This window comes from Rhipicephalus microplus, chromosome X (genome assembly GCF_043290135.1).
Source record: "Rhipicephalus microplus isolate Deutch F79 chromosome X, USDA_Rmic, whole genome shotgun sequence".
In the NCBI taxonomy this organism is placed as follows: domain Eukaryota; kingdom Metazoa; phylum Arthropoda; class Arachnida; order Ixodida; family Ixodidae; genus Rhipicephalus; species Rhipicephalus microplus.
The window spans coordinates 76,182,455-76,198,468 of NC_134710.1; the positions used below are offsets into that span (position 1 = coordinate 76,182,455).

At 40.9% G+C, this 16,014-nt stretch overlaps 1 protein-coding gene across 1 annotated transcript in view; it reads right to left on the reverse strand.

Moving 5' to 3' along the window:
• Window positions 1–16,014, reverse strand: part of LOC119176676 (uncharacterized) — a 322,419-nt gene that overhangs the window by 109,891 nt on the left and 196,514 nt on the right. Inside the window, exon 136 of the mRNA XM_075876363.1 lies at window positions 224–13,182. Coding sequence (XP_075732478.1) covers window positions 224–13,182 — 12,959 coding nt within the window. The remainder of the gene's footprint in view (window positions 1–223; window positions 13,183–16,014) is intronic.

A 16,014-nucleotide genomic window follows, 5' to 3' on the forward strand; every position in this document is an offset into this window, starting at 1 on the left:
GGTTGAAACACTCTATTCAACAAGTTATATAACAATTCAACAAGCAATGTGACAATCTAAAATTGTGTAGGGTCTGTTGTAAAACAGCATACAGTAATAAAAAGCAGTTGCATGCCTTTTAAATGATAATTTCTTTTCTAAACGTGTTAAGAATTTTCTGATTTACTCTTCTTTAAATATGCAAGTGTGTATGCGATTGCGTTGTCCATTTCATGCAAATTACCTGAATGGAGAGGTGTTCTGCTGGGAGGACTTTTGATGGTTGTGCACTTTTCTTCTCTGGAATAACTGTAAGGTCTGCCTCATGAGTTTGCTCTTCTGTTTGTATTTCTTCAATGAAGAGAGTTTCCCTTCGAACATCAACAATGTCTTTCTGAAGGGTTTCTTCCTTGGCTGATGGTGCTTCAAATAATGGTGCAATCTCTTCGGAGGCAACATAAGATTTCACATCCCCGATATTTGTTGAACCTGGCCGCAATGGTAACACTCTATCTGCTTTGAATTCCATAGCCTGCTCGTGTACCTCAACGGTATCACGGGGAAACTGTGTGAACTCCGCAGTTAGATGTGTTTTCTCAGGAGAAGTTATATCAAAATGAGCAGCCATCTCTTCAGTTGTGGTGACTTCTCTGGGAATTTCCACATGTGACACTGAGGCCGTCGATTCCCTATCTACAGAGGCTAAAAATTCCGTGGCTAACTCATGCACTGCAGGTGCACTTCTTTCAAATTCTACACGACTTTGGTCAGCATGAGCAAGCATAGGTATGCCCTCATAAAATTCTGCTGCCTGCTCTTCATATTGTGGGTAGCTCCTGGCTGTGTCCGTTATTCTTGATGTAAGAGTTTTTGTTGGAATGTCTGCTGGCTGGAATTCTGATGGAACTTCTTCTAATATGGCAGAAACTTCTCTTGATTCTTCAACATATGTCACATTTCCTTTCTTCTTTACTGTTTCTTCAATAATGAGCTCCTCAGTGGCAGCGCCTGGTATTACTTCTGTCACATCGATTTGATGCTGTGGAAAGAGAAGCAACGTCTTGCTTGCTTCCTTTGAGAAGACATCATCAGGTGCGAACTCTGGTGCTATTTCCTCTTCTCCAACATCTCTAACAGCAAGACTCTGTTCCTCAAGCATACCAAGTGCTTTCTGGTACTTTTCTTTTGGTAAAGCCTTCAACTCTTCCGTACTCAAAAGAGTTTCAGCTTCCAGTACTTCTATTGGTTGCTGAGGCTCAAGGACTTCCTTCGCCTTCTGCCTTTTCGTGGGAGCCTTAGCGAGAAATTCTGAAGCATACTGTTCGCTTGTTGTCTCTTCCACAACAAGAGACTTTTCTTCTATTATTATACTTTGTGATGCCTCATGCGTTTCTTGTTGAGGCACACTCACAGCTTCTGGCATTTCAGATGCGAATGCTTCTTCAATAGTAACAGCTTTACTTTCTGTTAATGCCGCTTGTGGTCTCTCTTCCTTGGGTTTACGATCAGATTCAAGTTCATCAGTGTTTAACTCACTGCTAATTTCTTCTATGACAACTGGACGGCTTTCAACAAGGCTTATATGAGCACTTGTGGCTTCAGGAATTTCAGAGACAACTAATTCTTCAGAGACAAGTGATTGAGTGAATTCAGTCTGTAAAACATTTTTAGTCTCCGTGACAGTCTCTACAGTTTTTTTGTTAAAAACTGTTATTTCTTTTATAACAGTAATGTCTTCAATCTCTTCTGGTATCTTTCCTTGTGGCACTTCCTTTGACTCTACATCATAGGTCTGCACTATATCTTCAAACACTGATACTTCCTCTTCAGGCTTTTTCTTCTTTTTCAGCTTCTTTTGTTTAGGTGCCTTAACCAAATCCATTGTCTCAGTTTCTTTGACAACTTCCTCTGTTTTGTACTCAACCTCAGAGATTTCCTTCGGTCTTTCCAAAGATTCAGTGACGATGTCTGTGTGCTGGACAGTTTTGACATCAGTTATATCCGGAATTTCAGTAGCCTCAGTAGTGATTTCTCGGGGTTTTTCCTCTTTATCAAGGATTATGATCTCTTCAACCACGGGCACTTCCTTAGGCTTTTCTTCCTTAGGCCATGCTTTTGACTCGAGATCTACTGTCTGCTCTGTCTCTTCAACTAATGGCACTTCTTCTTCCTTTTCAGGTTTCTTCTTCTTCTTTGGCTTCTTTGGCTTTGGTACCTTAGCCAATTCGATTGTTTCAGTTTCTTCAACAACTTCCTCTGTTTTATACTCAACTTGAGCGATTTCCTTCGGTCTTTCCAAAGATTCAGTGACGATGTCTGTGTGCTGGACAGTTTTGACATCAGTTATATCCGGAATTTCAGTAGCCTCAGTAGTGATTTCTCGTGGTTTTTCCTCTTTATCAAGGATTATGATCTCTTCAACCACGGGCGCTTCCTTAGGCTTTTCTTCCTTAGGCCGTGCTTTTGACTCGAGATCTACTGTCTGCTCTGACTCTTCAACAAGTGGAACTTCTTCTTCCTCTTCAGGTTTCTTCTTCTTCTTTGGCTTCTTTGGCTTTGGTACCTTAGCCAATTCGATTGTTTCAGTTTCTTTGACGACTTCCTCTGTTTTGTACTCAACCTGAGCAATTTCCTTCGGTCTTTCCAAAGATTCAGTGACAATGTCTGTGCGCTGGACAGTTTTGACATCAGTGATATCCGGAATTTCGGTAGTTTCAGTAGTGATTTCTCGGGGTTTTTCCTCTTTCTCAAGGATTATGATCTCTTGAACCACGGGCACTTCCTTAGGCTTTTCTTCCTTAGGCCGTGCTTTTGACTCGAGATCTACTGTCTGCTCTGTCTCTTCAACAATTGGCACTTCTTCTTCCTCTTCAGGTTGCTTCTTCTTCTTTGGCTTCTTTGGCTTTGGTACCTTAACCAATTCGATTGTTTCAGTTTCTTCGACAAGTTCCTCTGTTTTGTACTCAACCTGAGCAATTTCCTTCGGTCTTTCAAAAGATTCAGTGACAATATCTGTGCGCTGGACAGTCTTGACATCAGTGATATCCGGAATTTCGGTAGCCTCAGTAGTGATTTCTCGGGGTTTTTCCGCTTTCTCAAGGATTATGATCTCTTCAACCACGGGCACTTCCTTAGGCTTTTCTTCCTTAGGCCGTGCTTTTGACTCGAGATCCACTGTCTGCTCTGTCTCTTCAACAATTGGCACCTCTTCTTGCTCTTCAGGTTTCTTCTTCTTCTTTGGCTTCTTTGGCTTTGGTACCTTAGCCAATTCGATTGTTTCAGTTTCTTCAACAACTTCCTCTGTTTTATACTCAACCTGAGCGATTTCCTTCGGTCTTTCCAAAGATTCAGTGACGATGTCTGTGTGCTGGACAGTTTTGACATCAGTTATATCCGGAATTTCAGTAGCCTCAGTAGTGATTTCTCGGGGTTTTTCCTCTTTATCAAGGATTATGATCTCTTCAACCACGGGCGCTTCCTTAGGCTTTTCTTCCTTAGGCCGTGCTTTTGACTCGAGATCTACTGTCTGCTCTGTTTCTTCAACAAGTGGCACTTCTTCTTCCTCTTCAGGTTTCTTCTTCTTCTTTGGCTTCTTTGGCTTTGGTACCTTAGCCAATTCGATTGTTTCAGTTTCTTCTACAACTTCCTCTGTTTTATACTCAACCTGAGCAATTTCCTTCGGTCTTTCCAAAGATTCAGTGACGATGTCTGTGTGCTGGACAGTTTTGACATCAGTTATATCCGGAATTTCAGTAGCCTCAGTAGTGATTTCTCGTGGTTTTTCCTCTTTATCAAGGATTATGATCTCTTCAACCACGGGCGCTTCCTTAGGCTTTTCTTCCTTAGGCCGTGCTTTTGACTCGAGATCTACTGTCTGCTCTGTCTCTTCAACAAGTGGAACTTCTTCTTCCTCTTCAGGTTTCTTCTTCTTCTTTGGCTTCTTTGGCTTTGGTACCTTTGCCAATTCGATTGTTTCAGTTTCTTCGACAACTTCCTCTGTTTTATACTCAACCTGAGCAATTTCCTTCGGCCTTTCCAAAGATTCAGTGACAATGTCTGTGCGCTGGACAGTTTTGACATCAGTGATATCCGGAATTTCGGTAGCCTCAGTAGTGATTTCTCGGGGTTTTTCCTCTTTCTCCAAGATTATGATCTCTTCAGCAACGGGCGCTTCCTTAGGCTTTTCTTCCTTAGGCCGTGCTTTTGATTTGAGATCTACTGTCTGTTCTGTCTCTTCAACAATTGGCACTTCTTCTTCCTCTTCAGGTTTCTTCTTCTTCTGTGGCTTCTTTGGCTTTGGTACCTTAGCCAATTCGATTGTTTCGGTTTCTTCGACAAGTTCCTCTGTTTTGTACTCAACCTGAGCAATTTCCTTCGGTCTTTCTAAAGATTCAGTGACGATGTCTGTGCGTTGGACAGTTTTGACATCAGTGATATCCGGAATTTCGGTAGTTTCAGTAGTGATTTCTCGGGGTTTTTCCTCTTTCTCAAGGATTATGATCTCTTGAACCACGGGCACTTCCTTAGGCTTTTCTTCCTTAGGCCGTGCTTTTGACTCGAGATCTACTGTCTGCTCTGTCTCTTCAACAATTGGCACTTCTTCTTCCTCTTCAGGTTTCTTCTTCTTCTTTGGCTTCTTTGGCTTTGGTACCTTAGCCAATTCGATTGTTTCAGTTTCTTCAACAACTTCCTCTGTTTTATACTCAACCTGAGCAATTTCCTTCGGTCTTTCCAAAGATTCAGTGACGATGTCTGTGTGCTGGAAAGTTTTGACATCAGTTATATCCGGAATTTCAGTAGCCTCAGTAGTGATTTCTCGTGGTTTTTCCTCTTTATCAAGGACTATGATCTCTTCAACCACGGGCGCTTCCTTAGGCTTTTCTTCCTTAGGCCGTGCTTTTGACTCGAGATCTACTGTCTGCTCTGTCTCTTCAACAAGTGGCACTTCTTCCTCTTCAGGTTTCTTCTTCTTCTTTGGCTTCTTTGGCTTTGGTACCTTTGCCAATTCGATTGTTTCAGTTTCTTCGACAACTTCCTCTGTTTTATACTCAACCTGAGCAATTTCCTTCGGCCTTTCCAAAGATTCAGTGACAATGTCTGTGCGCTGGACAGTTTTGACATCAGTGATATCCGGAATTTCGGTAGCCTCAGTAGTGATTTCTCGGGGTTTTTCCTCTTTCTCCAAGATTATGATCTCTTCAGCAACGGGCGCTTCCTTAGGCTTTTCTTCCTTAGGCCGTGCTTTTGATTTGAGATCTACTGTCTGTTCTGTCTCTTCAACAATTGGCACTTCTTCTTCCTCTTCAGGTTTCTTCTTCTTCTTTGGCTTCTTTGGCTTTGGTACCTTAGCCAATTCGATTGTTTCGGTTTCTTCGACAAGTTCCTCTGTTTTGTACTCAACCTGAGCTATTTCCTTCGGTCTTTCTAAAGATTCAGTGACGATGTCTGTGCGTTGGACAGTTTTGACATCAGTGATATCCGGAATTTCGGTAGTTTCAGTAGTGATTTCTCGGGGTTTTTCCTCTTTCTCAAGGATTATGATCTCTTGAACCACGGGCACTTCCTTAGGCTTTTCTTCCTTAGGCCGTGCTTTTGACTCGAGATCTACTGTCTGCTCTGTCTCTTCAACAATTGGCACTTCTTCTTCCTCTTCAGGTTTCTTCTTCTTCTTTGGCTTCTTTGGCTTTGGTACCTTAACCAATTCGATTGTTTCAGTTTCTTCGACAACTTCCTCTGTTTTGTACTCAACCTGAGCGATTTCCTCCGGTCTTTCGAAAGATTCAGGGACAATGTCTGTGCGCTGGAATGTCTTGACATCAGTGATATCCGGAATTTCTGTAGCCTCAGTAGTGATTTCTAGGGGTTTTTCCTCTTTCTCAAGGATTATGATCTGTTCAACCACGGGCGCTTCCTTAGCTTTTTCGTCCTTAGGCCGTGCTTTTGACTCGAGATCTACTGTCTGCTCTGTCTCTTCAACAATTGGCACTTCTTCTTCCTCTTCAGGTTTCTTCTTCTTCTTTGGCTTCTTTGGCTTTGGTACCTTAGCCAATTCGATTGTTTCAGTTTCTTCGACCACTTCCTTTGTTTTATACTCAACCTGAGCAATTTCCTTTGGTCTTTCAAAAGATTCAGTGACAATATCTGTGTGCTGGACAGTCTTGACATCAGTGATATCCGGAATTTCAGTAGCCTCAGTAGTGATTTCTCGGGGTTTTTCCTCTTTCTCAAGGATTATGATCTCTTCAACCACGGGCGCTTCCTTAGGCTGTTCTTCCTTAGGCCGTGCTTTTGACTCGAGATCTACTGTCTGCTCTGTCTCTTCAACAATTGGCACTTCTTCTTCCTCTTCAGGTTTCTTCTTCTTCTTTGGCTTCTTTGGCTTTGGTACCTTAGCCAATTCGATTGTTTCAGTTTCTTCAACAACTTCTTCTGTTTTATACTCAACTTGAGTGATTTCCTTCGGTCTTTCCAAAGATTCAGTGACGATGTCTGTGTGCTGGACAGTTTTGACATCAGTTATATCCGGAATTTCAGTAGCCTCAGTAGTGATTTCTCGGGGTTTTTCCTCTTTATCAAGGAGTATGATCTCTTCAATCACGGGCGCTTCCTTAGGCTTTTCTTCCTTAGGTCGTGCTTTTGACTCAAGATCTACTGTCTGCTCTGTCTCTTCAACAATTGGCACTTCTTCTTCCTCTTCAGGTTTCTTCTTCTTCTTTGGCTTCTTTGGCTTTGGTACCTTAGCCAATTCGATTGTTTCAGTTTCTTCGACCACTTCCTTTGTTTTATACTCAACCTGAGCAATTTCCTTCGGTCTTTCTAAAGATTCAGTGACGATGTCTGTGCGCTGGACAGTCTTGACATCAGTGATATCCGGAATTTCGGTAGCCTCAGTAGTGATTTCTCGGGGTTTTTCGTCTTTCTCAAGGATTATGATCTCTTCAGCAACGGGCGCTTCCTTAGCCTTTTCGTCCTTAGGCCGTGCTTTTGATTCCAGATCTACTGTCTGCTCTGTCTCTTCAACAATTGGCACTTCTTCTTCCTCTTCAGGTTTCTTCTTCTTCTTTGGCTTTGGTACCTTAGCCAATTCGATTGTTTTGGTTTCTTCGACAAGTTCCTCTGTTTTGTACTCAACCTGAGCAATTTTCTTCGGTCTTTCCAAAGATTCAGTGACAATGTCTGTGCGCTGGACAGTTTTGACATCAGTGATATCCGGAATTTCGGTAGCCTCAGTAGTGATTTCTCGGGGTTTTTCCTCTTTCTCAATGATTATAATCTCTTGAACCACGGGCGCTTCCTCAGGCTTTTCTTCTTTAGGCCGTGCTTTTGACTCGAGATCTACTGTCTGCTCTGTCTCTTCAACAATTGGCACTTCTTCTTCTTCAGGTTTCTTCTTCTTTTTTGGCTTCTTTGGCTTTGGTACCTTAGCCAATTCGATTGTTTCAGTTTCTTCAACAACTTCCTCTGTTTTATACTCAACCTGAGCAATTTCCTTCGGTCTTTCCAAAGATTCAGTGACGATGTCTGTGTGCTGGACAGTTTTGACATCAGTTATATCCGGAATTTCAGTAGCCTCAGTAGTGATTTCTCGGGGTTTTTCCTCTTTATCAAGGATTATGATCTCTTCAACCACGGGCGCTTCCTTAGACTTTTCTTCCTTAGGCCGTGCTTTTGACTCGAGATCTACTGTCTGCTCTGTCTCTTCAACAATTGTCACTTCTTCTTCCTCTTCAGGTTTCTTCTTCCTCTTTGGCTTCTTTGGCTTTGGTACCTTAGCCAATTCGATTGTTTCAGTTTCTTCGACAACTTCCTCTGTTTTGTACTCAACCTGAGCAATTTCCTTCGGTTTTTCCAAAGATTCAGTGACAATATCTGTGCGCTGGACAGTCTTGACATCAGTGATATCCGGAATTTCAGTAGCCTCAGTAGTGATTTCTCGGGGTTTTTCCTCTTTCTCAAGGATTATGATCTCTTCAACCACGGGCGCTTCCTTAGGCTGTTCTTCCTTAGGCCGTGCTTTTGACTCAAGATCTACTGTCTGCTCTGTCTCTTCAACAATTGGCACTTCTTCTTCAGGTTTCTTCTTCTTTTTTGGCTTCTTTGGCTTTGGTACCTTAGCCAATTCGATTGTTTCAGTTTCTTCAACAACTTCCTCTGTTTTATACTCAACTTGAGCGATTTCCTTCGGTCTTTCCAAAGATTCAGTGACGATGTCTGTGTGCTGGACAGTTTTGACATCAGTGATATCCGGAATTTCGGTAGCCTCAGTAGTGACTTCTCGGGGTTTTTCCTCTTTCTCAAGGATTATGATCTCTTCAACCACGGGCGCTTCCTTAGGCTTTTCTTCCTTAGGCCGTGCTTTTGACTCGAGATCTACTGTCTGCTCTGTTTCTTCAACAATTGGCACTTCTTCTTCCTCTTCAGGTTTCTTCTTCTTCTTTGGCTTCTTTGGCTTTGGTACCTTAGCCAATTCGATTGTTTCAGTTTCTTCAACAACTGCCTCTGTTTTGTACTCAACCTGAGCAATTTCCTTCGGTCTTTCCAAAGATTCAGTGACAATGTCTGTGCGCTGGACAGTTATGACATCAGTGATATCCGGAATTTCGGTAGCCTCAGTAGTGATTTCCCGGGGTTTTTCTTCTTTCTCCAGGAATATAATCTCTTCAGCAACGGGCGCTTCCTTAGGCTTTTCTTCCTTAGGCCGTGCTTTTGATTCGAGATCTACTGTCTGCTCTGTCTCTTCAAAAATTGACACTTCTTCTTCCTTTTCAGGTTTCTTCTTCTTCTTTGGCTTCTTTGGCGTTGGTACCTTAGCCAATTCGACTTTTTCGGTTTCTTCAACAACTTCCTCTGTTTTGTACTCAACCTGAGCAATTTCCTTCGGTCTTTCAAAAGATTCAGTGACAATATCTGTGCGCTGGACAGTCTTAACATCAGTGATATCCGGAATTTCGGTAGCCTCAGTAGTGATTTCTCGGGGTTTTTCCTCTTTCTCAAGGATTATGATCTCTTCAACCACGGGCGCTTCCTTAGGCTTTTCTTCCTTAGGCCGTGCTTTTGACTCGAGATCTACTGTCTGCTCTGTCTCTTCAACAAGTGGCACTTCTTCTTCCTCTTCAGGTTTCTTCTTCTTCTTTGGCTTCTTTGGCTTTGGTACCTTGGCCAATTCGATTGTTTCAGATTCTTCAACAACCTCCTCTGTTTTGTACTCAACCTGAGTAATTTCCTTCGGTCTTTCTAAAGATTCAGTGACGATGTCTGTGCGCTGGACAGTCTTCACATCAGTGATATCTGGAATTTCGGTAGACTCAGTAGTGATTTCTCGGGGTTTTTCCTCTTTCTTAACGATTATAATCTCTTCAGCCGCGGGCGCTTCCTTAGGCTTTTCTTCCTTAGGCCGTGCTTTCGACTCGAGATCTACTGTCTGCTCTGTCTCTTCAACAACTGGTACTTCTTCTTCCTCTCCAGGTTTCTTTTTCTTCTTTGGCTTCTTTGGCTTTGGTACCTTGGCCAATTCGATTGTTTCAGTTTCTTCGACAACTTCCTCTGTTTTGTACTCAACCTGAGTAATTTCCTTCGGTCTTTCCAAAGATTCAGCGACAATGTCTGTGCGCTTGACAGTCTTGACATCAGTAATATCTGGAATTTCCGTAGCCTCAGTAGTGATTTCTCTAGGTTTTTCTTCTTTCTCAAGAATTATTATCTCTTCAACCACGGGTGCTTCCTTAGGCTTTTCTTCCATAGGCCGTGCTTTTGACTCAAGATCTACTGTCTGCTCTGCATCTTCAACAATTGGCGCTTCTTCTTCCTCTTCAGGTTTCTTCTTCTTCTTTGGCTTTTTTGGCTTTGGTACCTTGGCCAATGCGATTGTTTCAGATTCTTCAACAACCTCCTCTGTTTTGTACTCAACCTGAGTAATTTCCTTCGGTCTTTCTAAAGATTCAGTGAGAATGTCTGTGCGCTGGACAGTCTTGACATCAGTGATATCTGGAATTTCGGTAGACTCAGTAGTGATTTCTCGGGGTTTTTCCTCTTTCTTAACGATTATAATCTCTTCAGCCGCGGGCGCTTCCTTAGGCTTTTCTTCCTTAGGCCGTGCTTTCGACTCGAGATCTACTGTCTGCTCTGTCTCTTCAACAACTGGTACTTCTTCTTCCTCTCCAGGTTTCTTTTTCTTCTTTGGCTTCTTTGGCTTTGGTACCTTGGCCAATTCGATTGTTTCAGTTTCTTCGACAACTTCCTCTGTTTTGTACTCAACCTGAGTAATTTCCTTCGGTCTTTCCAAAGATTCAGCGACAATGTCTGTGCGCTTGACAGTCTTGACATCAGTAATATCTGGAATTTCCGTAGCCTCAGTAGTGATTTCTCTAGGTTTTTCTTCTTTCTCAAGAATTATTATCTCTTCAACCACGGGTGCTTCCTTAGGCTTTTCTTCCATAGGCCGTGCTTTTGACTCAAGATCTACTGTCTGCTCTGCATCTTCAACAATTGGCGCTTCTTCTTCCTCTTCAGGTTTCTTCTTCTTCTTTGGCTTCTTTGGCTTTGGTACCTTGGCCAATTCGATTGTTTCAGATTCTTCAACAACCTCCTCTGTTTTGTACTCAACCTGAGTAATTTCCTTCGGTCTTTCTAAAGATTCAGTGAGAATGTCTGTGCGCTGGACAGTCTTGACATCAGTGATATCAGGAATTTCGGTATGCTCAGTAGTGATTTCTCGGGGTTTTTCCTCTTTCTTAAGGATTATAATCTCTTCAGCCGCGGGCGCTTCCTTAGGCTTTTCTTCCTTAGGCCGTGCTTTAGACTCGAGATCTACTGTCTGCTCTGTCTCTTCAACAATTGGCACTTCTTCTTCTTCAGGTTTCTTCTTCTTCTTTGGCTTTGGTACCTTAGCCAATTCGATTGTTTCGATTTCTTCGACATCTTCTTCTGTTTTGTATTCTAGCTGAGTAATTTCTGAAGGTCTTTTCAAAGATTCTGTGCTGATATCTGTAGGCTGGACTGTCTTTACATCAGTGATATCTGGAATTTCAGTGGCCTCAGTAACAACTTCTTGTGGTGTTTCCTCTTTTTCTGTGATTGCTATTTTTTTAACTACTGGCACTTCCTTAGGCTTTTCGTCCTGTGGCCGTGCCTTTGACTTCAGTTCTACGGTTTGCTCAGGCTCTTCTATAAATGGTACTCTCTCTTCCTCTCCAGGTGTCTTCTTCTTCTTTGGTTTCTTTAGCTTAGGCACCTCGGCCAATTCAATTGTTTGAGTTTCCTCAACATGTTTCTCAGTTTTGTATTCAACCTGAGTCATTTCCTTTGGTCTTTCCAGAGATTCAGTAATGATATCTGTGGGTTGGACAGTCTTAACATCAGTTATGTCTGGGATTTCTACAGCCTCAGTTGTTATTTTTTGCGGCATTTCTTCTTTTTCAACATCTGTGATTTCTTCAACCACGGGTGCTTCCTTAGGTATTTTTCCTTTTAGCCGTGCCATTGAGATTACATCTACTATTTGTTCAGTCTCTTCTAAGAATGGTACTTCCTTCTCCTCTCCAGGTGTCTTCTTCTTTGGCTTTTTTGGCTTAGGCACCTTAACGAATTCAATTTTTCCTGTTTCTTTTAGAATGTCCTCTGTTTCATACTTAACCTGAGCAATTTCCTTAGGCCTTTCCAGAGATTTACTGATGATATCTGTGTGCTGGATAGTTTTTACATCCATGATATCTGGATGTTCAACAGCCTCAGTGGTGATTTCTCGTGGTTTTTCCTTCCTTTTAGGGACAGTGATTTGTTGAACTAATGGCTCTTTTTTATGCTTCTCTTCCTTAGGCCATGATTTTGACTCAAGGTCTACCATTTGATCCATTTCTTTTACAATTGGTACTACTTCCTCTTCTTCAGGTTTCTTCTGCTTTGTCTTCTTTGGCTTAGGTGCCTTGGCCAATTCAATCGTTTCTTCAACAACCTCATCTGTTTGGTACTCAATTCCAGCAGTTTCTTTGGGTTTTTCAAAGGATTCAGTGATGATATCAGTCTGCTGTACAGGTTGTTTGGTTTTTTGCAGACGTGGAAGCTCTTGCAGCATTTCTTTTCTTCCTGGCATTCTTGGTTTAGGCACTTGAAAAACTTTAACGCTTGGTTTCTTTTCATGTACTTCAGGAGCCTTGTATTCTGCTGGTCTGAGCTCTTTTGGTTTATCATGCTTTTCAGCTCCGATTGGTTCTTGATGCAGTACCCTTGAATCAGGTTCCTCAATCATCTTAACAGATTCTGCAGGAATCTTCTCCCGTGTTTCTTTTTTTGCAGGCAAAATTTTTTCGCGTTCAAATTTTTCTTCTGGCTTTTGGTCGAGTGGTTTGTCTTTCTTTGGCTCTGACAGAATTGCAATATCACTCACTTCACTTGTCTCTTCAGTGATGGGTGTATCTTTTTGTTGTCTTTGATCTGGTTTTTTCAATTTTGGTTGCCTACTTATCTCACCGACCTCTTCTGTTTCATTGTATACTTCTCTCTGGTCGATTTGCTCTGGCATGGTCACTTTTCGTTTTGTGAATTTGTGAAATTCTGTTTCTTCTGCCTTTTCTGGTATATCTTTCTTGCGGAACTTCTCTGTTGGTTTCAATGTTTTTGTCAGAAACTCTGGCATTTCAGTCCCTTCTGGATGAGTTGAAGGCACTTTTGTTTTAGGCTTTTTGTCCACAGGGGGTTGAGGTTTTAAGGGTTGGTCACTTTCCTGCGTTACATCTGGCAAAGCATGTGGAAGTGCTTCCACAGGTTTTGGTAGTTCTTCAAAAGGGGAAATTGGTCTTATGTCATCTTTTTCTGGAATTACTTGTTGATGTCGAGGTATTGGTTTTAGTACTTTCTTAAAAAATTCTGGAACTTCTTCCACACGCTCTGGCCATTCCTTGATCGCTTGCTTAGTCTCTTTGATCTCCTCCTGAGTTATATCTTCCTTGAGAAGCTTTTTCTGAATAGAGATCTCTTCTTGTATAAAAATTTTTGTGGCTTCAATTTGTTCTGTGTATGCTTCAACAGTTGCCCTTCTTGGCAACAGGTCAAGAAAGGATTCTTCTTCAGGAATTTTTGTTTCATCAGCTGTCTTAATAAAAAATTTTTCATGCCTGATGGGTTTCAAAAATACAGTGTCCTCAGTTGAAAATAATGTCTCAGTGCTCATCTTATCCATCTTCTCCTTGTCTCTGTGTTCTTGAGGTTCTAGGAAAAAAAAAAGGAAATAGATGGTATCTTGTTCTTATGAATTTTTTAAAAAAAATAATTATACATATAATAAAGAAAGGGTAGCTAACAAATTTTGTCTTTAATGAATACAAAACAGAAAAATATTTCTACTGCAAATGTGATTTATTCTTTTATAATATAAAAACCACCATAAGAAGACACTTGGCAAGTGAGCACACTTGGCCAAAGAAAATACATGCAGCACTGCCACCTTGAGATTTCAGCATCGACCAGCTATGAAATCACAAATATTTATGATATCTGTTAAGGCCTATATGATTATTTATTAGACAAAATGAAGTATGTTCTCTTCTTAGGGAGCTAGAGACCTAATGTACCAAGTGTCAGCAAAATTTATTTAGCTAATTTGGATAAAATAGGAAAAAAAGTACTTGAAATTGGTTGCTTCACACTGATGTGCACGAGCTGAAATCCTCGCATGAAATTAAAAAATGAAACTTTGGATCATTTTCTCTTCCAATATTGAAACTATGATGGCTCATTCCACAATAAAGCTTGCACTGAATAATCTATCAGTCTTAAGCAATCCATAGTTTCACATAGGTGTACCTTTAATGTTATTCTGCTTTCCTTTCTAGCCTGCCTTGCAAAAGTGGTAATAATAATAATAATAATAATAATAATAATAATAATAATAATAATAATAATAATAATAATAATAATAATAATAATAATAATAATAATAATAATAATAATAATAATAATAATAATAATAATAATAATAATAATAATAATAATAAATACAAACAAGACAGGGTAAATGAGAAAATTCAAACAAAATAGCAATATTGAAAAAAACAAAAAGTCAGGACAACGGGGCAACTATGCAGTAACATCACAAGAGGAACATACAATGATAAATAAAATTGCATACAACAATGCACAGGGTAGGCTGAAAGACATAAGGAGAAATAAATTTGTTAAATGCCTGAGACTATGTTGAAACAGTGCAAAGCTCAGAAAATGTGTCTTGAAAAACGTTAAGATAAAGAGAATTCAGCAATGTAATGAATTTGTATCGTATGGATGACTTAGTGTTGGCATGGCTAGGCAGGCAGGTAGGTACACCGTACCAACAGCAAAAGTTTGCCGAAAACAAAATGTCTAAGAAGGCTATGTTCCCACTTTGTCTGAAAACATAACCTCCAATTGAATATTCCGGCCTGTAGCTCGTACTGAAACCAAAAAAAAAAAAAAGCTAGATCCTATCTCATAGGGCATCTCACAAACCAATTGACATCTTCCTCATTGGATTTTTTTGCCTATAGCTTTGTTGTTTCAAAAGTTTATTGAATAATATTTCTTAATAAGCAGTTAAGCAGAACTCAAAAAATTGTGTGCCTTACTTTATGCATTAGTCGGCAACATGTGGGCATATTTTTTAACTTTGACTAGAGTTTCCTGGGCCTCTTGTGTATAGAAAATTGTATTCTCAGATAGATAAAAAGACGATGCATTTATCGAAAGGAGTTGCATGGGGATGGACCCCATAATGAGCACAGAAGAGTGGCAGTAATTCACTGCATGTACCACAAGGCTTACAATCTAAGAAAGATTGGTGGACAAGTAGGGCTCAAAGTTATGTCAGGATTTGAGAAGTTATCTTGGTTATGCACTGTTACCTCACCGGTGAAGATGGCAAGAAAAGGTGCATGTGTTAATCAACCATCTAAACAAGTTTTCTCCGACGGTGTAGTGTACAGAATTCCACTTTCGTGTGGCCGAGTTTATGTAGGGCAGACTGAGCATTGTCTTAAGAGCACTGGGTATGACAAAATTTTAAAAAATCAAAATTTTTTTTTGCAATTTGAAAAGGGTATTTCTTTGGGCATATTTTTTATGTTAGTGCTTTTTTTAAACATTGTTTTTTGTGGCATCAAAACCAGTTTTTCTGGGAGCAAATAAACAAGTGAAAATGCACCCAAGGTCAAGCAAGTCAAAATGCTTGTCTAGAGTCGGCCGTGTATAAAAAATTTTCAGGTAACTTCTAGGGAAGACAATGTGCACTTTGATATTCACACTTCGTCTTGGAAACGTATAAGTTCAAACAATTTCAGCTCCTAGCTTCATTACACCTTGTGTTTGTTGTGTTTGTTGGTAAGTTGAGATGCTGGGGGTGAAGGTGGTCTTCAGCAAGTAGAAATTTCGTGACAACCCATACAATTCTCTTGTAAATGCGAATAAATACCAGGCGCTGAATACTGAACCAGCAGGCTGTTCATTGCTGAACCTCTCAGCCTTTTCAGCGTCCTTCAAGGCGAATCACGTGCATGGTGACAACGGGTATGCTCTAATGATTGATTTGTGGGGTTTAACGTCCCAAAACCACCATGTGATTATGAGAGACACCGTAGTTAGGGGCTCCGGAAATTTCGACCACCTGGGGTTCTTTAACGTGCACCCAAATCTGAGCACACGGGCCTACGACATTTCCGCCTCCATCGGAAATGCAGCCGCCACAGCCGGGATTCGAACCCGTGACTTGCGGGTCAGCAGCCGAGTACCTTAGCCACTAGACCACCGCGGCATGGGTATGCTCTAATGGACATGACTATTGTTTGTTACACCTAATAGCAAGTGAAAATGACCTGGTGTAAGCGTTGAGTTAATGGAAATCAAGTCGAAGAGTCTTTGCTGTCTGTTTTTAGGTGCAGAGTCTCAAGCATTGCGACATTGGATATTGTTCTTGCATTTAATGATGCTAGTTTCGCACGAGTGAAAATTCTGAAATTTAGATGCAGAGTCTCAAGCATTGCGACATTGGATATTGTTTCTTGCATTAACGAT